This window comes from Erithacus rubecula, assembly GCF_903797595.1.
Source record: "Erithacus rubecula genome assembly, chromosome: 4".
Lineage (NCBI taxonomy): Eukaryota > Metazoa > Chordata > Aves > Passeriformes > Muscicapidae > Erithacus > Erithacus rubecula.
Window position 1 is genome coordinate 22,456,375 of NC_136686.1, and position 24,543 is coordinate 22,480,917.

The 24,543-nt window shown below is 39.8% G+C and overlaps 1 protein-coding gene across 2 annotated transcripts in view; it reads right to left on the reverse strand.

Annotated features, from left to right (window-relative positions):
- LIN7A (lin-7 homolog A, crumbs cell polarity complex component) overlaps positions 1-15,547 on the reverse strand; it is a 44,903-nt gene extending 29,356 nt beyond the window's left edge. Inside the window, exon 1 of one of the 2 annotated variants that reach the window (XM_079304453.1) lies at positions 15,096-15,547. In XM_079304453.1, coding sequence (XP_079160579.1) covers positions 15,096-15,375 — 280 coding nt within the window. In that variant the 5' untranslated portion in view covers positions 15,376-15,547. The remainder of the gene's footprint in view (positions 1-15,095) is intronic. The other variant, XM_079304452.1, reaches the window with a different exon arrangement.
- Between the last annotated feature and the right edge of the window lie 8,996 nt (positions 15,548-24,543).

Below are 24,543 nucleotides of genomic sequence, written 5' to 3' on the forward strand. Positions count from 1 at the left end.
AACACTTTAAAGTTACATTAAATAAAGCATATAGCAGAGAATCTGCCCCTGTTGAAGTCAGTTAGAGGGCACTGTCATATGTTTGACAAATACTGCTAGGATAATTTTCTTGTCTCCAAGCCACCTTTGTTTATAAATCTAACTAAATGCTATCACCAAGGATTTGTTCTTATATACCATTTTCTTATATACTTGTGAAAAGGCCAAATGGATGAAAAGAATGTGTATTTACATAGAAATATGCTACAAAAATTACTATAATTGTGTTAAAATTAGTTAAGTTCTATTTAAATGAAATACCCTTACTTTTTATCTCTGTGTATTTCCTTTGTCCTCTCTTGAAACAAAGATACTTATTTTTGAAAAGGATTGTTTTGCCTACTCTCAAACATTTTCCAAAATATGAACTCCATCAACATGATACTCATGTTGATGTGGTTATCATCATTTTCCCCATTCATATCCCACAAATTGGTAGGAATTGATTGATGATGTAGGTAGAATCATTCCTTTGTATTCTATAATATGTACGTCTTAAAAGGAAAATGCACTTATTAAATTCAACTCTTAGCACATTTTAATTTTTTTTTTCTCATACATATGCACAATTCCTCTCTCTCCCACTCTGTTTAACATTCATTCCTCTTTTTTCTATTCATCATCATGCTTGCCTACAGCCTTTCAGGAACTATACTCTTTCAGTGTGGTGGGTCATGTTTATCAGTAGAACATAGAGAAAGGAGGGGGCTGAGGGTAGGTGGAATGTATTTTATCAAGTGCACTCATCAGAAGAAAAGCATGACTCAGAAAAAAAAAAAATCTTCATTTCAAGCGTTTTTTCTGTATTTTCATTTGAATGATGTTCCACTTGCACTGTTAGCAAGACACAAGCAGAAAATTACAATACAAACCCTTGGAGAAACCACTAGGACAGAGAAGTGCAGGGGTATAGTACTGCTGTGGAACACTGTATACATCATGTACACATATATCTACAGCTGAGTGCAGTTAAAAAAAGGTCATCTGGCCTTTGTCATTATCTCTTTGTTCTGTCATTTATGGTTTTCACTTGCTGGCTTTTGTTCAAGTATACACTGTAGACTGATGTGTTTTATTTGGTATTTGGTTTAAATAGCAAATGCTTTTTCTAATACAGCTTTTACAGCTTGGAAGCAAATTATGAATCCTGGCTGGTCTGAACTTGGTGCTCTTTCACATTACCACTAAGATTGAGTAGATCAGGCTTCAGCACACTCTGTAAGCTGTCGAGGCTGAGGTTTTACTTTGGTAGATGTTGTGCAGGGTTTGTGTTTGTTTCAGTTTAGTCAGGTTGAAAATTATTGGGAAGAATGTAGCAAATTATTTTAGCATGCTAAATGCATCCCATTTAATACCTGTGTGACTCTTGAAAAAGAAGGTATGTGGTGCCTTTTTTATACTGCAAAATTATCTACCAAGATGTGTCTATCTAACCTTCCTTTTTTGTGCTAGTCTTATGACAGAACTGGTCTGCCATCTTTAAAATAAATATACTATTCTCTGACTTATATTAGGCAGTTAAACAGTAGCTGCAATGCTGTGTATTACCAGTTTGGGTCAAACCAGCAACCACGCAGAAACACACAGTTTCTTTATTCTGGTAAGAACTCTAGAATTAAGTTGTTGGGTTGTTACCAAAGCCAAAATGGTGACCTCTTGTATTATCAAGGTATTAGAGGACAGGTTTCTCATCTTCTTGGGGTCTTTCTATGCCTCATTCCTGTTAATTCTGGAGACTGTCACTGCATTAGTATGTTGATTACTAGGAAAGGTAAATGTGCTGCACAAACACCAGCCCTTGATATCTCAATGAGGTAAAACATCACTACAAATTGAGAGAAGGATATTCAGTAAGTCTCTAAAATATTCACTAGCTTCACCACAGCATTACAGAATAATAATCCTGGAAATTTGCAAGCTCTGTTCTGTAGTGCCTGAAGACCTCTAATCAGGCTGAAGGTGAAGAATTTGCATGACATAACAGGTCCTTATAATTGCCAGTAGTTTTTATTCCTCTAATACTTGCATTCAGGTTTAGTTATTCCTTTAAACTCATGAAAATACATTTCAGAATTCCTAATGCTATTCTGTCAACTTTTTATCATAATTCCACAGGCCTACACAGGATGCTTTATTATATTTGGCAATCTTCTCCAAACACTATCAAATGACAGCAGGTAAGCAATGGTTGGAAAATCAAAATTCAATGGTGATTAGCAAAGTTCATTCATAATTCACAGCCAACAGCAATAGTACATTGTATCAAAGTATTTATGTGACTTCATGCTTAAAACACCAGCTTTGGAAAAAATTCAGTGTCTATCTCTGGAAAATGCTCTGTATTACTAGAGTTCTGCTGTCAGCCACTGGTTTATACAACATGGTAAGCCTTACTCTTACAATACCAGACTTTCCAACATGCTTCCATTCACCTCTCTGGTGCCTCACTATCAGTACAGTGCACTCCTTAATTCAGATGTCCTTCCATTGACTTATTATATTTATTTAGTCTAATCTGGAGAGCTGAGAAATGTTGAGGGAAAAAGCAGCCTTTTTTCTCATTTAAATTGATATGTTTGTCTTGCCCCAAATTTCATGCTAATCACTAAGTGTAAAGATGTACTTCACCGTGGTAAATCACATGCAATGTATAGGAAACAATGAGCTAAACTGTTAGAAAACAGGAATATTATTTAACACTTCATAGTATGCACCTGTAAGGTCGATTCAAATTAATAATAAGAAGCAAGATTAAGCAAGAATAATACTACCAGTGCTTTCACACTGTGGTTTAGATTATATGGGTAAAAGTTACAGGTTTAATGCATTGTCCTGCGGTCAAATGTTACTATGAATACATAAATAAAAATAACAAAGAACAGCTCTACAGAGCTCTCATGACTCATCTTGTGGTGAGGATTCCAGCTACCACACTTTTGACGTGGACTTGGACAGCTCAGAGACTCACCCTCAACTGTTATCACAGTCAATGAAGAAGAACAGACACTTTGAGGCTACAATTCATATGACCTACTTTACATGAAATGAATCATACTCTGGTGTGCCTTGTCCCTTTGTTGACGATAAATGAAGACTAGATGATTACCTCAGATGTGAATGCCTGCATCCTACACATCAGGTACCTACATCAGTAGATATAGATACATCAGTAGATATAGATATCTGTCCAGATATATAAAGACTCATACAAATTTATCTCTGTGCAGTCCAGGGAACATCATACCTCAGAAGAGTTACATTTGACAAGAGAAGTGCCATTACAAGGCAAGCCAATGTGGTTTGGATTTAAAGCTTTTTAAAATGCCTTAACATAATTATTTTATGGAATAAATTAATTTCTTTTCTTCTTAATGTATGAGAAAAATATCAGAAAATCATGAGCTGTAATTGAATATATGTCTGTCTCATTTTGCCTGATGTGAGATGACTGCCCTCAACAACATTAATGGTATAGCCCGGTGAGTTTCTACATACATTGCCCCAATGCCTGGGGCAGGCTCATTTTCTCTGGCTACTCATCAGACCTTGTTTTAGTCTATATGTTTGAGCCAAGCACAGATTCTGCTGGCTCTAGCTTCTCAGACACACCACAGCCACCAAGTTCTCTGCTTCAGTCCATATTTCAGACATAGAGCCTGTGACCCAACTGTTGCACAACCTAAGGCAATGTTATATACCACAAGTTTTTCCAGCAGCTTTGGCAGTAACACCTAAACAAGACAGGCTGGTTTGAGATGTCTGAGATGCTTTGCAAAATAACTTAGAGAAAAGACACATTTTATTTGCAGGGGGAGCAATGCCATCCATGATCACAGACAGCAAACTTTCTTGAGACCCCTCAATCCAGTATTCTCAACAACAAGAAAGTCATTCAGTGCTCTCTTCAGATACTTCAGTCACTCTGGTTGCTTTGGGCAAACACTGAAATGATGACATTTCAGGCAAACTGCTCCTGAATACTCTGCTTAGCTCATTCAAACACAACATTCAAAAGGTTCCCTAAACTGAAAAAATACGCTGTGTTCTCTGAACCTTACAATGTCTACAATGTCTTAAGTAATCTTGCCCTGTTCTTACTCTACTGAGTTTTGACTGGTGATTTCTGTTCTTATCCTCAGTGTGGGATTTTCGTAGCCTTAAGCTAGCATGAAGGCCAGCTATGAGTACTGTATTTGCTTTACTTTGGTCAATCTTCTAAGCATATTCATTGCTGTACATAGAACTAGTCCAATTTTTTTCTTGAAGCCTTCACATAACTACTGTAAGTCATAGGAGCATCTTTGCCAGAAATTTGAGATTTGATTTGCTTGTGCATGTGTGAGATTGATCTGTAGAGTACCTAGAGCTGTTAAGGGTTCAACAGTTACTTAGAAAAAGTGTCATAGTACTGTCACATTTCCAGTGTTGATTTTTAAAGAAATAATAATGAATCATAGAACAGTAAAGAAAAAATTAATGGATCATTTAAATAAGATAAGTTTCACTGACTTAATTCAAGGCCTGAAGTGCAATAACGCAATTAGAGTTTTCAAAGATGAACATTCAAAATTAACCTTAAATCCTAATAATTTTTAAACACTGATATAATTTTTCTTCTTCCAAATTATTTGTTTCATTGCAATTTCTAAAGCAATCACGATGAGGAGGTGTATAAATATGAGTTTGAAAATTTTCATCAGAAGATTTTGCCATCTGTAAGAAAGATAAATTACAGCTACAACAACCCTTTACATTTGACAGCATTCATTGCTTTGTATAGAAGACACTGAACATAGCATTGCTGTAAAAACAAGACACCAAATTATCCTTTAAGAGAAAAGATCAAAACATAAAGCTGAAAGTACAAAGAACAGAAGAGCACTGAAAACTATGGTATTTTCTAATGCAATACTTATAACAAAATCTTGGTTTTTTCCCCTAAATTAGCTATAGAGAAGAAGGAAAGGAAAGTAAAATTCCTTTTAAATAAAATAAAATATTTCTTCCCTTTGTATGTAGTTTTGACTTTATAATGTTTCATCATACTTGCTCTTTGTGATCATAATTATGATTTATAGTTAGTCACTGATGAATACAACAGGTAAGACACAATTCGGATCCTTTCTTTTAGATTAGGCACAGTTGGCTACAAATATGGTACAAAAAGATAACAGTTTTTTAAAAGTTTATTTTGTATTCAAATAAGTATGTATTATTTATATAAGAAATATACAAGCATTTATTATTTATTGTTTCTTGCAGGAAGCAGGGTATTCTGTAGTTTCTGACTTTGTATTATTTAAATTCTCAATCTTTCTGAAAGCATTTACTTAAAAAATAGAGATCACAGATGTTAAAAGCCATTATTTACCTACATAGGACATGTGAAATGATGTACTGTCTGACTTCTTGAAACTGGGAAATAATAAAAAAAAAATCCTTTGAAGGAAAGCTGTAACTTGCTGAGAAATTCAGTACAGTGAATACTGCTGGCTTTAATTCATTAATTTCCTACAACTTTAACTATATGAAAGCAAGAAAACTGCCTGCTGCCTTCTGTAGTGACAAACATCAGCTGAAGTAATGCCTTGATAACTTCACCAGCCCCTCTGTCTCTTGATCACATCACTTGATTATGTAGGATGAGTTCTGCATCGACCGACACCGCCCACAACTCTGGCACAAAGCTCCTTTAAAAACTAAACAAAACTACTCTGGACACTCCATTGGAATGGCAAATGTAATCATTTTAGAGGTTCTGATCCCAGTGTAAAAGAAAAATAAAGGGTTGATACATTAACATAACCTGAGGACTTGGACATAATATTTACTTTTGTGTTTTAAACCTCAAATATATAGAGGAAAAAAAATTCAAATCAGTGAAGGAATTGAAAATTTGACTAACCTAGAAGCAGAAAACAAATTATTACAAGGAATAAGCAAGTCTGAACAAAGCAAAATAGAAGGAAAAAACCACACTTTTCTCTTAGCTAAAATCCATTCTTTTGCTCCCCTGCCTAAGCAAAATCAAGTATTTATACACACTATGTGAGCATCACGAAATAAAACTATTGGCCATATGGGCAACCTCATGCCTTTCCCACGCTGCTACTTCCAGTGTGTGTTTTTAGTCTGCATCACAGAGATTTTTGTTGGCAGGAAGAAGACAGGAACAGGAGAAAAAAAGGACCCAACAGGTGTCTCACAAAGGGAGGTAGGGTTAACTTAGGGATGCTAATTCTGCTTCACAACAGGCACTGTGTGTTGAGCCAAAGCAGTAACTCTCACTTTTTTCCTGCTTGTATGTCATTACTAGAGTCTCCCGCTGCCTCTCCTCAGTTCTTATCTCTCCAGCTAATCTTAGCCTTAAATCTCTTCATGTGATTACCAGAAAGATGAGAAAGATGGCTGTGGGCTACTGGCAAGTGTACATAGTGACAATACAAATTGTCTCTTGAAGTCTAGAATCAGAATTTTATCTTCTATTTTTCTACATGGTATGAGAGTTTAATGAAACAACAGTGAAAATATGTAATTTTTGCAAAACAATGGGTGCAACACAATAATTACATACACATGTTTGACACTTTATTTGTAGGTTTAGGTAATGAGAAGAGAGTTAATATTCTGTCTTAAATTTTTGTGGATTTAACAATACTGCTTTTTGCAGACTGAATTTCTCTGGTACTTGGTCACGTTCTAGTCATTTCTCAGGAAAGAAAAAAAAACCCCTGTTCTTTCAAAGTGTGTAGGTGAAAACCAACAACAGCAAGAAGAAAGTGATATAAATAAAATCCTTTGTTAATAAATCCCTGCAAAATGAGGCAGTACAGATTAGCTGCTGGCAGATTTCAACAACTGACCACTGTTAGCTTTCACCTTTGAAACAAATATGATGTTCGAAGAAAGCTGTGACTGTTGAATTGCTGCAGCAAGTTACAAACAAAACCTTGGAGCAGAAAACCCGTGTGAAACAGAGAGCTCACTGTCACCTTTGCAGTTCTGTTGCTTGGTGTCCTACATGTTGAATGATCCCAAGAATTGAAACAGGAGTACTAGAACTCCTCTCAGGTTGCAGCTTGATTTTCCAAGGTGCCTACCTAAGACATGAGGGGCACACACTTTCACATACTTGTACCAGCAGGATGCAAAAGGTGATGTATAGGAACTCCACAGCTATTACTATCACGTTACAAGAGTGTCAGGCTACAGAGATATCAGACATACAACCACCTATTTTTCCAATGACTGCTTCATAGATTTGAAAGCCACCACACCCTCTCAAGTTTCTCTGGTCTGTCTCTGTGTAACAAAGAACAGCTACATTATCTTTTTGCTACTGTGCTGATTCAGTAAGTACTGTTTCGCAAAAATACAGCTGCCAAGTCTACTGCAAAGTGAAGAGATGATGATATATCCATTTCTGAGGGCTAGGACTGCTGCTGATGGCCACAGTTATCCACCTAATCTGTTTCAAGTACATTCTTCCCCAATGCTTAACTGATTGTAGAGGAATTGATTCCTTAAGGTCTAGATTTACTTTTTCAGAAGACATGCTTGAAATAGAAAATTAAAGAGTTACTGGATGTGAAGGATTAGTGATTAAACATGGGCTTTTATCGAAAAGAACCAATAAAATGTAACTTTGGTTCAGGAAAAATAAATTAAAAGCCTATTTTCCACAAAACTCTTTCTTCTATAATTATCCCTGTTTGAACGGAAACAAAATCAATGCTTTGATGCTGTGTGTATTCATGGACACTTCATTGATCCATCTTCTAAAAAATAAAGAAAATCATCCTCTGATCTCTTCTTGAGATATGGTATTCCAATCAAGATTTTTTTTATTTCTGTTTTCTAATCAAAATGTTTTAATATCTTTTTTCTTATAATTATTAGTAAAGTAGCAGTAGGACAACAACACAATATGAGAAGCCATGTGCATTTCCTTTCCTAAGGTAGCTTAGCTAAGTTGCATTTGAGAAATTTTAGGTTTATTTAACAACTCCCTTTTGGACCCTGGTAAAACAAGTAAAAAAAGATGTACACACATCTCCCTCTTTATTTAACATCTCTAAGAGCCAAGCTTGTGGTTTATACACTCAGGAAAACATTGTTTTTAAATGTAAATTTGTGTATATGTAAAAAATATCAATCAAATCTTCTCATCTGAATTGAGAATTAACAGTTGAATGTTTTTCATTCAGAGGCTGACTCTTCAGCAAATGTCTCAAAAGAAGATTAAGCTGATTGAGATTAACTTTGAAAATGCCTGGATTTATACATACATGTACAGTTCACAGCACATTAGTAAATATTACTTTTAAAAATGCCAAAAATGCATCAAGTAGAACAAATGTTTTGTGAGTCTGCTTTCCATGTGATGGAAGGCAGACTAACAGAGTTATGTGCTTCAAAACACTATTTGACTTAGCTTGGTCTCCTCTTAAATCCTTCCTTCTCATTATTTGTGCTTCTAATGAGTAACTTCAATTATTAGTTTTATTTAATTCCTATTTCAAATTCTATTGCATTATTTTCAAGAACAGTATTGTGTATTCAAATAACACAGGTCAGACAAAAAAACTTCTACTTATATTTTTTGCACTTGCATGAGGGTCATCTGTGTTAAGGAGAAATGGGCATATATGTGTGAACTCAAAGGACAAATAATACTCTGCAAAAAACTGATGACTTCACTTGTTACATTTTTCAAAAAGTTTTCTTTCTGGTAACATCACCAGAAGTTCAGCTCAAGCAATAGAATGGAATTAAGAAAATTGTTTATTTACAATTACATCAAAAGATTAATATGTTTTCTGAAGTTATGAAAATATCTCTCAGACATCAGTGTGAAACTGAAATATGTATGACCTAGCATAGGCATGCTATTTAGAAAATAAATTTTTAATTTCCAACATTATCTGTAAATAGACAGTACACATTTACATCACAGAAAATAGTATCCCTCATGCCTTCAAATCACTAATACTCTTGCAACATGTTGCAAATGGTGAATCTTGCAACTGTGCAGGCTCTTGTCATAGCATGGGCTCTTAGAGGGCAAAAGCAGGATACACACAAGTTCATCATACTGTTTTCCTCTATGGAGGATAAATTCAGATAGACTAAAATGATTCATCCACTGCTACCATGTCTAAAGAACATTTTCATCCAGGGAGAGCAGGAAGAATTCAAGGTCCCTGCACTGCCATCGATTTTGAAGGTGCCTCACAAATCTGTCCTGACAACACATCCATCTTCTCCATATTCTGCCTTCTTATTAGTTACATGTTTCTGAAGGAAATGCAACTGAGAATTTAGGGTTTTCCCCCTCTACACAAAGGTGACTTAAAAGCTGCCATGAGTTTTGTAGATATTTCCATCTGTCTGCATACAGGTGCAGCTCCCAATTTCCATGTCACCATGCCTCACTCTGGGCTGAAGGACAAGGCCCTACCTACCAGGGGAAGCCCAACCTAAAAGATGTGTTCCTATGGGTGCCCAGCTGTCTCAGGCATATCCCACCTTGCACAGAGCTCCCATGTGCCCCAGCACCTCTTCAGGTGGGGATTCTACAGAGACATTTGAACTGGGCATGTGTATTGAATTTTAAACCCATGGTTTTTTACACCACTCATGAACTTCAGACATGTATTTGCTTCCATGACATGACAGAGGGTATTTGCTTCCACTCCAGCACTAGAATTCCAGGTGGAACAGCTGAACTACACACTGAACTAACCAATTCTTCAACTGAACAGATCCTCAGAAAGTGTCCCAGTCCACACCCACAAATCACTGTCTCAATCCACTTACCTTAATCCATTATTTCAGAAAAAAAGCATTTTAAAAAATAAAATAAATTGTAACATACTGATGTAAAAAAACAGGAACATTTTGGCCTGAAATTAGAATTGTCACTTATTTTTCTGTCCCTACAAACAATAGAATTTTTTTTTTTTTTCTCGGAAGAATGAATTTGGTTATTTGTATGTCCTCAGCTGGAACATCAAGAAGAGAAATGTTAGCCTTGAAGTGTGTGGCACTTGCAGAAGGATTTTTAGATTTTAGCATGCTAGGCTGAAGAGCAAGAGAAGACATCCCCATGACAGACAGGCAGTCAGGCAGGGAACAGCACATCACTTAGCACTGCTCCACAGGGCTTCACCCTGTGCAAAAGAGATCTGGCTTTATGCTGCTCCCCTGTCAAGGACTGTATTTCACACTTTATGAATCTGATTTTCTCTTCCTGATGAGTATGTTTCATTTTTTTTCCCAGGATAATATACATTATAATAATATGTGCACAATCTAACATAACTTATTTTCAATACAATTTCTGTTTTATACATATATGTATGGACAGATGGGGAAAAAATCCCCAATTATGTAGGCTATGTGGATGTAGTGAGAAGAAAAATAACAAGAAGAGATGAAGAGAAAGGAAGAAGGAGTACTCTAGTATACCCATGTATATTAATCGTCAGGTGCCATGTACTACCACATCTGAAATTTGTCTAACATCTAATGGTAATTCAAGCCCATTGATATTCTTATTTATTGTCATTGAACATGGCCCTTTATAACAGATTTTCAGGAAGTTTTGGGACACCTACTCCACTGGAAAAATATTTGTTTGAATTCGTAAAAAACAACAGAACTCAGTTATGCATTCCAGCCAAACAGCAAGAAATCTTTCAATGTCCAAGGATATATTTGAAATCAAGAGAAATTTGTTTGTCAACAGCCAATAGCTATTACCTTGTTATGAAACTTCACAGTGATTAAAGTATCAGCATTGTATATTCAGTCTATCCAAATTTCTTATTTTACCCTCAGTCACATAAAGAAGTGAAACCATCAGTGACATGAACAGTAACTATAAAGGGAAAAACATGGTAGGATATGGATTATTAACAAAAGGCAGTAGAAAATCCCCCTTTATACAAAAAGATATTCCCTTGTTCTTGATCAGGAGGTGGTCTTTGTATAGGCTAATTGTGTATCTTCAAAAACAAGAATGTGCCCTTTTAAAGCTGCCATTTTCACTATCCTATTCAGAGGAACTGGGACAGAAATTTTGCAGCAGCTTGAGAAAATACATGGTCAGTTTTCTTCTGAAGAAGATTTTCATCTTGTAAGGAAGAATACAAGCAAAATTTGAATTAAGATAAGGTTTATGAAAAATATGTCAGACATTTAGTCAAATAAAAAAGTTCAGATAGAGAGGAGCATGTATAATGCATAGCTAGAAAGATGCCTCCTTCAATTTAGAAGCCTCCAATGACCAGTCCTTAAATGTGTGCCAAGGGAAGCACAGAAATCTATCTATTCCCTTCTAACATATTTCCAGGAGGGTAATTGTACTTGTAGAAAATGCTTTCATCAGACTGTGCTAAAACAGTCTAAGTGATCCCACCCACAATAAGCTTGCTTTAATTTCTCACTGCTTAGAACGTGTACCTGCAGCACACAGGAACTCACAGGATGCCTTCATATTATCATGAGGAGGCTGAACTGGCTGGGGGAGATGACACTGCCCTTGGAGAAAAGCAGAACATTGCTTCTGGATCTGTATGCAGCATTTGAGACAATGCAGGCTGGTGAGGTGCCGAGAGTCACCGGACAGCAGAAGAACTGAGGATTAGAGGAGGAAATTGGGTTTCCAGTGAAAATGGATAAAGATTAAGGGCAAGGCACAGAGCAATGGAGTTAACTGCACCAGGGCTTTGAGAAGAGCAAGGCAGCAGAAGGCAGTGTGTGAGGGAGACCTGGGGCTCTGGATAATAAAGGGAAAGGCAGCTACTGTTGGTCATGGGGTAGGGTGAAGCAATGGCTCTGTGCAAGACAAAGGACATTGAAAGGAGAGGCAAAGGCAGTAAGACGTGATGAGAGATTTACCAATACAAATAAACACTGCTGGAAAATGCCAACTAACTGCAACCAGAGTGGTCTGTCAGTGTCAACAAAACTCTTATTGAAAACATACCTATGAAAGAAGTGGAAAGTAACTGTACAGTGACCATTTTGGGTTTTTTAATGGAGGTAAATTAAGCTGGGAATGTACTTAAAAACCCATAACCTTGAACATAAAATAATAAGGAAAAAATTTCCCAAGCTTGTTTTTTTTTTTTTTTTGCTTGCCATTTCATTGAAGACATTACTGTAACTTTGTCTTAACCTGAAACAAGGTATAGCTCCCTAAATCTTGAAGGTTTAAGCTTTGAACCTGCCTGGAAAATTCCACCAGTTGGCTCTGATGGACACCAGAGATTAGTGATGGGATGCTATTGATTCAGGGTGTAAGATGTTTGCAATAAAGGTAGGAAGGGAGCACTTTCTCAGAGAGAAAACTCACTTGGCTGTTGGAAGATAATCCAGCAGGCACCTTCCTCTCCCAAAGCTCCCAAATGCTGGTGCCACCTTCCCCTTAGTGGTACCACTCCTTGCTACTGTGCCTTAGGTTTACTTCCTGAAATTGTTGCTGATTTCTTCCCCTCCTCCCAATAGAGCACCACGCAAAGGTCAGGCAAAAGCCTTAGAGATTAAATTGTAAGTGATTAAAATTTCCATTATTTTGTGAACTTGTTCTACATATTAAAGAGCCCTAATGGAACTTGCACACATTTGTGCAGGTAGAAAGGCACATGATGATAGGAATTAAGGAAATTAATTCTTGTGCTTTGGACTGAAGTAATCTTGCAGAATATAATTGGCTTTCAATCATTCACACACACCATGCCCTTCACCTTTAAATGGTAATTCATTGTACCATACAGGTTTTGAATGCCATTTACATCAGGCTTTAAGAAAGCTCCCATCTATGTACTAGAATACAGTCAATTTATTTTGTCCACTTCAGAGCATAATTCGGATTTCTAATATATATATATACACACACTTATAACCTTATGATGTTCTACCATGTCAGTGACCCATAACAAGGAGGAATGCAAAACACTTACTGGACAGAGATCAAGCAGCAATTCCCCCAGAAGCACAACGCTAACAATAACACTTGTTCTGAAATGGCCCCTATTTTCTTGCTGTGCTGAGCTCCCTGTGGGACAGGGTGAAATGGACATGAAAGGTACAAGACTTTTCAGGGCTATGCCTAGACCACAGAGAGAAGTGCAAGGCATAGTGACAGTAAACATGGCTCATCTGCTTTAGCAAAACACCAGGAATTTAGAAAATCTCACTATGTAGAACCTTCCCTCTCCCATGACTGTGAAAGAAAGACTACAGAGGAAATATCTGGGAGCACTGGCTTGGTCTAGTTGCTCCTGGAGTTGCTTCAGCCCATCCTCTACAGTTGATGCAGCAGCATGTTACAAGTGATGAAGTGTATCCCTCTGACGAAATGCCCTTCTTCAAGGCAGGTGCACTGTTTAAATCTGTTTCCTCTTGCCTGTGTTTTTGTTTTGCACACCACATCCTATAATTCTTTGATGTTTTCTCTCACTCGCACTATTATCAGCCATGGCAGACAACCAGGGAGACCGTAACATTGGCACGCCTGCCAAGTGGTTAGGCATATTCTGGACACAGACAACAGATGCTTATATTTAAATTAGGACTAATTTGCATTTCGTGTATTATGGAATTTTTAAAGCATAGTTCTACAAAAAAGGATGTATAATTCTGATATAGTAATATTTCCTTTGAAAAGTCAGGTTTGCTAATGGATTGCCATCTGTTCAACCCTTTGCCAGAAAGTAGATTTGTCCTGCTTACTGAAAACAGTATTAGGGTGAAACTGTAGATTACACAGTGGATTTCTGAGCAGTTTAATTTAAAGTGCAGGCTAACACTTTGCTATTTCAGTAAAAATAACTTTAGCTTCTCCCTTTCTACTAATGCTGGAATCTAAGCCCAGTAAACTGTATTTGGAGTACTTTGTAGGCTGATTTGCTCTCAGTTGGGTTCTAGAAAAGGTACCTACCTCTTCTTTAAAATTTTCAAACTGTGTTTGTGTTTCATTTGCATGGGATTCACAGAAAAAAAAATCTCCATCTTACTCCAACAACCCATCTTAATCCTTCGGAAAAAACCCCCAAACATTTAAAACACCAAGGCACTGGCCTCAATTACACTTTCAAGAGTACAAGATTTATAGGGACTGGGAGCCTCTTAGAGCCTCTGCATGCAAGTGAGGAAGAAGGACACCTCGGCAATTCAGAATGCCGTACTGGGAGCTGATGGAGCGATAGGAGCAAAGTTACTCTCCCTAGTAACCCAGAGAAATCTATTGAGGTTTCTGCTGAACCGTGTTACGGGAACAACTGCACTGCAAGGGAGAGAGGCTCGATTTTTACAGCCTGGAGGCACAAGTTGAATTGTAAACTTCAAGATTTCAGCACCCTCTTACGCTATAAGGTTACCGACACAGTCTCAAGGCTACCCAAAACACCAACGCTGTCCCCACCCGGACCGAGTAGCTGTCTAGGGGAATACGCAGAACCCTTCTTTTGCGTGCGAATGGACAAGGAACAGTCACGAATCCCTTCCCGCACACCCCCGCGCAAGCCCCCAAAAAGCCGCATTTTGCCGGCAAACGCCGCTCTCGCCGGGAGGTTCGGGATCCCGACTCGCTGCCGGAACGGCGCTGCCCCGCCACCGAGCATCCCCCGCCGAAACACCTGCGGGGGTGGCGGCGCGGGGCCTCGGCGCCGAGCCAGGCGGGGGGCGGCCGCGGGGGAGCCCCGCAGGGCGGGGACGGCGGACCGCACCGCGGAGCGCCTCCGGAGCGGAGCGCCGACCGCGGAGCCGCGTCCTGCGCTTGCGGCAGCGCTGCGCTGCCGGCGGTGGGTACCTGCCTCATCCCGGCCCCTGCCCCCATAAAGTTTTATCTCCTCCGCTTCAGACCTTCTCCCGCCGCCCACCTGAGCCCCGCGGGGAGATGCGTCCCCGCTGCCCGCTGCTACAGCCGGCCCCGGGCACCGCGGGGCCGGAGCGCTGCCGCGGCGCTGGAGCTGCGGGGGCAGAGCCGGCGCTTCGCCGCGGTGGCCCCGAGCAGGGCGGCCGGGGAGGCGCGGCCGGGGAGCGCTTACCTCTGTCCAGCGTGAGCGGCTGGACCGCGGTCAGTGTCGCCATGTCTGCGGCGGGGCTGGAGCCCGAGTGACGCGCGGCTCCGCCACCGGCGTGGAGTGCGGGGAAGGGCGGGGAGGAGGCTGGCAGGGAGAGGGGGCGGAGGAGGAGGGTGGCTCCGTGGGAGGAGGAGGCGAGCGGGGCGGAGAAGGTGCCCAAGGGTGGGCGGCTCATCGCGCACGGGCCGCCGCGATGCTGCGGCCGCAGAGCGGCCCGGCGCGGCCCGGCGCGGGCTGCCGGCATCGCTGCGCTGCGGGAGCTGGGCCCGCTTCACCGCGCTGGCCTCGGACAGGGAGCGGGCGCCGCGGAGGTCGCAACAGCCGCGCTGCGCTCTGCCGGTCCCGCCGCCCCGGGGATGCCGCAGCCGCCGGCGGAGGAAGAGAGAGGGGCGAGGGCGGGAGCTGCGCAGCGCCGCGGGGCGGGGAGGACCGGCGGGGACGGATCCGGCGGCCCGGCCTCGCCTGGCTGGGGGCGGTGGGCCGGGCCGGGCCGGGCCTGGGCGGCGGTGCCGGGAGCGGCGTGCCTGGGTGAGGAGGCCCGGCTCCGCAGGCTGCCTGCGGGGAAGGAAAATCCACTCGCGGAGCCGGGAGAGGCGGCTCCTGGCACAGTGCGAGGCTTTGGGTAAAGGGACATAGGATGTAGCCACCCTTTGGATGGACCGAGGCGTCGGCCGCTTCAGCCCGGCCATCACCTGCAAGTGCTGTGAGCGGCCGGCCATCCTTGGGAAGCCCGGCGCGCACCCCGGCTCTCACCGCAGGCGCTGGTCACAGACTCGTGGCCGCCGCCTCTTGTAGGTCAGCTGCTGAGGCCTCTGCTAAGGACCATCCACGAAGGTGGAATTTCACTGGAGTTCTGCTTTTGTCGGCAGCTTTCTGGTTTTTCTACCCTTGTCGTCCACAAGAAGAGAAAGGAGGTGGTCAGCTGCCATCCAAGAAAGGTGTGACAGAGTTCCACTGAGTTTCTGCTGCCTTCTCTTTGGTGGACAGTGGTGTAGAGGAATAAATGATTGAGTGAAGAATAGTGTCCTGTTTAATTTTCCCTGTGCAGCACCTGTGCACCTTAGGCTCATTTGGAATGCTGGGATATAGAATAGTCTTCTCATCCACTATTAGTACCACAGAGGACTTGAAAGTACAGGAGTTCAAGGTTGCACATGAATAAAAGTTTTCAGCTGCAAAGATATTTAAGCACTAGTATAGAGAATTTTGGAAGCTGTGAAAAAATTGCCATTATAAGTTTTCAGAGCTGATTAAAAATACATTTTGCTGTTTTAAAATTAGAGGAGTTAAATAATGTATATATGAACCACCCGCTTCTGATAAACTGAGTTCAGTGCAAATTCATCTAATTAACAGTAAACATTAGCATATTTGGTTATTTGGCAAGCAAATGTTTCAATTAGCTAAAATATCAAAAGTTGAGAAATAGTTCCTGGCAAACAGTTTTTAAAATCAAAATTAACATCAGGATTGTTATTATGCAAATTTTATGTACTCACATAGCAGCTGGGTTGACATAAAGTGTAATAGCTCCTCTTAAGCAGTCACGTTACTGTATATTAGATTCATAGTCCCAAATGGAGAAGAAATAAACATTTGGAGTTATAACAACCTAATGTGACAACATTCATGCAATTGCAACATTTAGAAAAACTTTATTAAAGATGAAGAAGTGTGTTCAAATAAGAGCAAGATGCCAAGTAAATTAGACTGTGAAGTTGCTTTCCATGTAGGACTTCATATAACCCTCAGACCTGCTTTCTTACTGTCTTGCAAACAGACGTTTTGAAGCAAAATTCTTTCATAACAGTAACTTCCCTACCAATAAATTTGTAGCATTAATGCCAAGAGCAAGATGCCTGTGGAAAGCAATATGGTCCTTCTGGGTTTATCTTTTATCTACTGCTGGTCAGATTTTGTGTGTTTCAAGAAATAATTGACGCTTGGATAAGAGACTTGAATAGAAGTTTGAGAAGCACACAAAGAAGATGAAAAGCAGCATTTGCTGAAATTAAACTTTCTCTAATCAGCATAGCTGCATAGTTTGTTCCCAAGAATATTAAAGACTTACATGAGGAGCACTTTAAGCAGCTGAACTTTTGCAGAAAATTGTAGAAGTCATAGAGTTGAAATTAGGAACTGGAGAAAGGAGGTGGAATGAGGCAGTAGCTCTTGCTTTGCTAACTCCCAGGAGCAATGGAGGACACTAATAGCAAATTTAGCAGTCAAAAAAAAATGAGTGCCAGCCAGCCTGCTGTCTAAGAAGGTATATTTTTTTTTGGACAGAAACAACTGGTCTGACTCTCAGTCTTCTTGTTGTTTTCTTGGGCTGTATTGGAGCTTTTAATTTTTACTGAACCAGTGAAATTAGACTGAATTAACAGATTTTTTATCTGTTATGTTATGGATCATAAGCTAACACTAACAGATAGTCAGTGGTCAGGTGCCAGTGAATAACAAGGCTGTTGCTAATAAGGTGCCTGTACACGTTTTGTGGCTAAATTTTTAAACTAAATTTAGCATTTTTTTCCAAATACCTAAAATATGATCATAAAGTCTTCTATGGCTTTGCTTTTAGATAATACAGATTTTATTATATGAAATAAAAAATTACCTGAAAGTGGGTAAACTGTGAAAGATGGTATCCAGAGAGGCTGAGAAAGGACCTGGGCAACCTGTTCTTGCTGTGATACTAGCCCGGCTTTAAGCAAGAGATTAGACTGGATATTTTTCAGATCCTTTTCAGCATAAATTATTCTGTGGTTCTCTAATAAAGTCTCTAAATCACTAGTAAGAATTATCTGAATAGATAATTGTTAGATTTTAAAAAATAGTGTGTTTTAATGCTGCTGCAAGCAAGCAATGAAGAACGCAATGGTTCCTTCAGGTCTGGAGATTGTTTTATGTAGCCCATTCAGTGTAAGTTCTTTATGGGATGTTGTCAGGACAACACAATCCTTGAATATAAATGAAGAATGGCAAACCCAAATAGGGAAATTCCTTCTGTATGTAGCATCCGTAAAGCAACTGACTGGAATTCTGTGTCCAGATATGATGTTTGCCTTTCAAGACAGAAAATCAGTTTTCACATGAAGTTGAAGGACCTTAAACAAAGTTTATCAAAGAAAAGGGTTAAGAAGGAAATGAATCACTGTATGTAGGAAGAGGCATAATATTGGAGGGATTTAAAGTCATTAAATTTATAGTCTTATTACATAAAGTAGATCCCATGACTGAAAGTTTAACAAACACAACCTTGAGCAAGATGTGCTGTTCTAGCTATTAGGGTAATATAGGGATCAATAACTTGTGATTGCTTGAAATCTTACCAAAAATCAGAGGTCTTTAAAAATGGCTTGGGTTGATCTAACTTCTAAAAAAAATACTATGGTGGCAGTATTCAGGAGGTTAGATGAGATAATGATCTGTTACTCTCATGACTTTTATGACCCTTTGTCTTCCCTCAAAAAATAGTGCTACATGGGCCAGTGAATTATTTCTATGCAGCACAGTGCAATGCAGTGTGGAAAAAGCCAGCACCTCTGAATGCAGTCAGTGGCTGCCAGAGTAGCACATCTAAGCTTTGCATGGGATAATTCATAGAATCAAGCAATGATTTTGTGTTGGAAAGTACCTTAAAAACTAATCTAGTTTTCACCCCACCCCCTCCACCCTGCCGTGGTGTGGATCATCTTCCAGTAAATCAGGTTGCTTAAAGGCCCATCCACTCTAGTCTTGAACACTTCCAGGGATGGAGCATCCACATTTCTGGGCAATTTTTTTTCCAGTGTCTTAAATACCCTTATAGTGAAGAAATTTTTTCTAATATCTAGTCTAAAACTTCTCTCTTTCACTTTGTGCCTTGCTCTTCAGCCCAACTGAAAGCAAAGATTGCAGGGGTGTTGTAATGTGTTGTGGATGCTCAGAAGACTGAGGATTTTTGTCATCATTCAGATTTGCTTTTTGAGTAGCTTTTTTTCATCTAAAGGGGAAAAAAACCTTCATTTAAAAAAAAAAAATATCCTCAGGTTATTTTCCATGCAGTTTCCATGGCAGAATTTGCTGTTTGAGAAATGTGAAGGTTTAACAGCAGTTTGTTTATTGGGCAAAGAGCTGCACTGGTTACTTATAAGAAATGTGATTTAGTGTTTTCTGAGAACTATATGCCTTTCTCACAAGTACAGTTCATTTTGTCCCAGGAGAGCTATGTCATCTCAAATAATATTCAGGTGAGGTGGATGCACAGCTACCATGGATGCACAGCTATGTTTAGTTCAGTATTTTTCCACTGTATTGCCCTGTACCACAGAACTGCATTTCCCTACAGGACTCATTTTACATTCTAATATTGTGCAATGGATTACTTTTTGTAGATTGTCCAATTACCAGCTTTTTCCCAAACACTGAAATCAATTTGGCCTTTTTTTCTTTCCAGTTTTGCTAAAGGTTTAATTGAAGTTGACAACAGGGAGAGCAGGGTCAAGCTTTGCCAAAATTCTCCTTGGGCTACATTGAAATTCATGTGGAGGGTCTGCTCTGTCCAGTGAGTTTCCACCTATAATCTGTAGAATCATGTAGGTGGATGTAGTCTCTTAAAAATAATTACTGCAAAAGCTAAGAAAAGCAAACCTGTTGCTGGTAGGCCTAAGTTTGCTGTTGGGAAAACTGGGTTGTGCCTTGGAGGGCACGGTCCCCCCTTTCTTTTAGGCAGGGAAACAGTTTAAAAGCAGTTATAAATCAGACCTTCAATCTCTTATTACCTTTGGATACATATGAAATCTGAAACCTGAATCCCTTTTTTACTCTGACTTTACTCATTTTGTCTGTTTTAAGAATGAGATTATCACTTTGTCAGTACTGAGGACCTTTGAGAAAAGTGAAAATGATCCTTTGTGCGACCAGGGACATCTTCAGTCAGTTAGTGTAATGCCAGTAAAATCTTCACCTGCAAGCACTCTACTTATAGTGGAAACATGCCCATAATGAATGAATTCACATAGGGTTTTTAGCTATTTTGAACAACTGAACAAAAGTATTGATTTGCTGTCCTCACAGACCAGCATAATGAATTATCCACCTATGCTCTTTGTCCAGTCTATTAATACACATTCAAATGGAATTTTTGGACCAGTGTGATTTCTTAACAAGAAGCTTTTGAATGGGAAAATCCCCAACCCTACAAATAAGTAGACTTGTCCAAAGAAATATGTTTAATGATTCTGCTTCACTGGTTTTCCTCCCTATATATGGAACAACAGAGAAGGAATATGTGATTACAAAATAGACACCTTTAAAAATGTAAAATTGAAGAACATGCAATTTTTAAAAGTTTTAGAGTTATCAGTTATGAACTAATAGTGATTGTCAACTATGGAGGCATAAGAAAAAACATAAGTGCAAGGACAAACCACACTTGCATAAAATTACCACAGCTAATTAATTCCGGAGCATGAACAGTGCAACAGATAACATTATGTATCCTAGATATTATCTATCATATATCATATCTGTCTATATTTCCTGAAATTTAGTCCTGCATTAATTTTCATGGGGATCAGTGACATTATGATATGCATATGAAAATGGGTGGGACCTTGATTGCAAGGAGTTATTGTAATTAACACTGATTTTAGTATACTCTGTAAGTACCTTTTTGAAGTCATAAAAATTAAAATATGATTAAGAAGCCCTTTTGGGATCTAGAGTGCATTTTCACATTTTAATTGGGAAGTGTAGGAAAGCAAACTGCTTGTACAGATGATGTGTGTACAGCCCTATGAGTCAGAAGAGGTTTGGGTTGAATATCAGAGAAAAGATTTTCACCCAGGGAACAGGAACAGGCACTGGAACAGGCTCCCCAGGGCAGTGGTCACAGCACCAAGCCTGACAGAGTTCATGAAGTGTTTGGACAATGCTCTGGGGTACGTGTGACTCTTGGGATGTCCTGTGCAGGGCCAGAGTTGGACTTGATGGTCCTCAGGGATCCGTTCTAATTCAGCATATTCTATGGTTCTACATAAGTACATCTGGGGACCAAAATGTCAGGGTGATTGATTATTCCTGTTGAGAATATAACTTTTTCTTCGGAAAGAAGGAGCAACAAGGGGAAATATGGTTAAGTTTCCTTGGTCTGAGAAGTAGTTTGATGGACATCTCTGCACCTCCAATCAGCATCACCTCAGAGCTGATCTGTGTGACACTGTGATCTCCTTGCTCACTGCAATGCAGTCATGTTCACTTGCCAAGTTACTCTATTTCCTTCATCTGCATCCCAGAGGCAAAACAGCTCCAGGACTTGTGTGGGTTTTAGATGCATACAGATGCTGAAAAGACTATGTGCAGTCTCAGCAAACTTTTTTGATAGAGGCAGTTTGAAGTCTTAGTTCCTGAGCTGGAGAGTGCAAGACTAGTCTGGCAAACACCTGTGCGTACTCTATCTTTGCTGTCATTGCAGTTAATTAATGTGAGAACATGTGTCTGAGTCAGTTCAGTATCTAATTAAATGACATATACACTATTTTCTTCCTGGAAGGCCTTCAGGAAAGTATGTACAGATTTAAGGTTCTTGACTAATTTTTTGACAACCTACTTTTGATATTCAGAACACTTCCTCTTGGCGGTATACTACAGAGGGATTTTTTCACAAGGGCATGTCGTGATAGGACAAGGGAGAATGGCTTCTACCTGAAAGAAGGCAAGTTTAGAGTAGATATAAAGGAAGGATTTCTTTACTGTGAAGGTGTGAACCACTGGCAGTGGTTGCCCAGAAAAGCTGTGGTTACCCCATCCCTGGGAGTGTTCAAGGCCAGGCTGGATGGGACTTTGAGCCATCTGATCTAGTGGGAGGTGTCCCTGCCCATGCCAGGGGGCTGCATGGAGTGGAACCAGATGAGATAGAGATCCTTTCCAACCCATACCATTCCATAATTCTATGATTCTATACTAACAGTATTATCCAAGACATGCTGTTGTTCATCTGCTCATAGCCCTCAGATGACATCATTCTGGTAAATTTGCTCTTCATTCACATTCAAAGCCATCAACTTTGCTTTCAAGTTGACCCATGTTCTTTTCCAGGCCAGAGACTAAATCCTCAATTTTTTTCACTGTAGCAGCACTGTCAAGCATTTATATCTAACTTTTTAAAGAAAAACTATTTGAAGAAATAGACAATTCTGTTGGGATTAACACCAGGTCATAGGGGTCTTCAGCGTTGGTTTCTCACAGCCACTGATGATGAACAAGGCTCATCTTAGCAGCACTTTTGTCACATCAGCATCTGTCATCAAACAATAAACCTCCACTTTTTCTCCAGGTCTGTTTTATTGCCTGCCCTTATGGTCTAAACTATCTCACCTAGGCAGTGCTGCAATTAGCCTGTAAATGCTTCATACTGAAGTTCTGTATTATGGTCCCATCTCTCTGTGCTAGTACAAGAAAACACCTTTTGTTGCATGGCTTTGCCTATTCCCTTCAAGCAAGTTCCCTTCAAGGACAGATAGTTAATTGTGTTTGACAAGCAGCCCTTGGAGGCAGTGGCTCTGAGCATAGTGGCCGCTGGGTAGTTGCCAGTTTGCTCCTGGTAATTGATGTGAGCTCAGGTTTTTACCTTGTGATCTGTTCCCTGCAGAGGCACAGTAACGTAAGAGTATCCCCAACCAAGGCATGCTTTACCAGAAAATGAGGTGGTAGGGTAAGGGGGAGAAAAACCATGTCCTGACTTGATTCTATTCAGCTTATTTTTTTGAGTCCAGTTTTGTCCTTTCATTTCAGTAATACTTTTTTGCTGTTTGATTGGTTGGTTGGTTTTTTGTTTTTTGTTTGGATTTTTTACAATGCCTACCTGTACTCGGACCAGTATATGCACTTCAGGTACTGAATTGTCCTAGATGCACTGAGGATCTGCACTAAGGGGTTGATTGCATATATGTTATGCTAAGGTAATAAACTTAACTAAAAAATCAGTGAGGATACAGCACCGATTTTATGGTAGGGGAATAGATCCTCACAATCCTCAGCAGAATTAATCTGAGGAAAGACAGAAGTACTGCTGATCTTTTTTTGTCAACTTTCTTTACACGGAAAATTCCATACACTGAAAGCAAGCCTTTCAAATCCTGCTCTTGTTGAGCACCTTTCCTGCAGTTACACATGCATTTCACTTATCTTCACCAGTGCAATACATTTAGTTTTCCTATCCAGGATCCTCTCCACTAGATATACCTACTGAATTTTCTGGTAACTGCTGGTGGGTGCTGGAGGTGCCCTGTTGAAATCATGTCAGGATAAGGTCTCATATACAATGACATGCAGCTACAAGAATCCTGAACCAGCCTAATACTATTATTAATAGTATTAGTGCTAAGGCCTATCACTACAGTTCCTCCTATTGTCTTGATAGCTGCTCTTTTTATCACTGATATCTTATGGGCTAGGAGAGACAGAAGGACTTGATAAGCCTGAGTGATCAGAGTAAGTTTGAGTCCAGCAACTTTACCTCATGTCTCCAGATCCAGTTTGACTGTGCCAGGTAGAGAATGACCCCTGATTTTCACCACTGCTCTGAGTTACTAACCAGGATGGAGCATGAGACCTGTACAATGTCTGTCATTATAAAGACAAGTAAATTAGCTTTGCTGAAGCCAAGAGGACTCCATAAGCCTGAACATTCCTGTGTCACATTCTTCAGTGCTGTGTGTGAAGCCTGTGTGGGCAGTCGAGCTTTGACTTGATTATACATCACTAAGAAAATGTCAATGGATTTCAGATGGGGAGAATTGGCTATTGGAACACCAAACAACTCAGAAATTCAGGAAGGACAATAGCAAGAGAAGGACCCAATGCTAATCTACTTAACACCTGTGTTGGTATTTCTGATAAAAGGTAAAGGCTGTTTACATCTATAAATCTACTACCACATATTCAGTTGAGTATTTAAGTGAATTTTGTGCTGTGAGATTGGCCTGCTAAGGGACTTTCTTAATATTAAGTGCAGAAAATGCTTTTAAACTGTGTTTCTATGGAATTCAACCCCTGAGAAATTAAGTCTAAAACTACTTTCAGGTATACATGCTAGAATTGAATCTTCATGTACAACAATTCAATTGCAGTGAGCCATGAAGGATATTTTGGGATCCAGTGCTGCCAGATACTGAGCTGTGCTAATTCTCTGGAAATTTGAGTAGAGGAATGCCTCTGTGAAGAACTACTGGGCTTTTGAACTTGCATTATTCCAAGCTATTCCTACTGTTCCCACATAAAATACAAATTCATGGGGTGCAGCAAAAGAAAATACAACAGCCTTTATTTTCCAGGCTTGCTAAACAAAACAGCATTGTGGACAAGTGAAGAGGAACAGTTAACCATTATGCTGAGCATAGCAAGAACTATTTGAGACATAATTTATCAATTG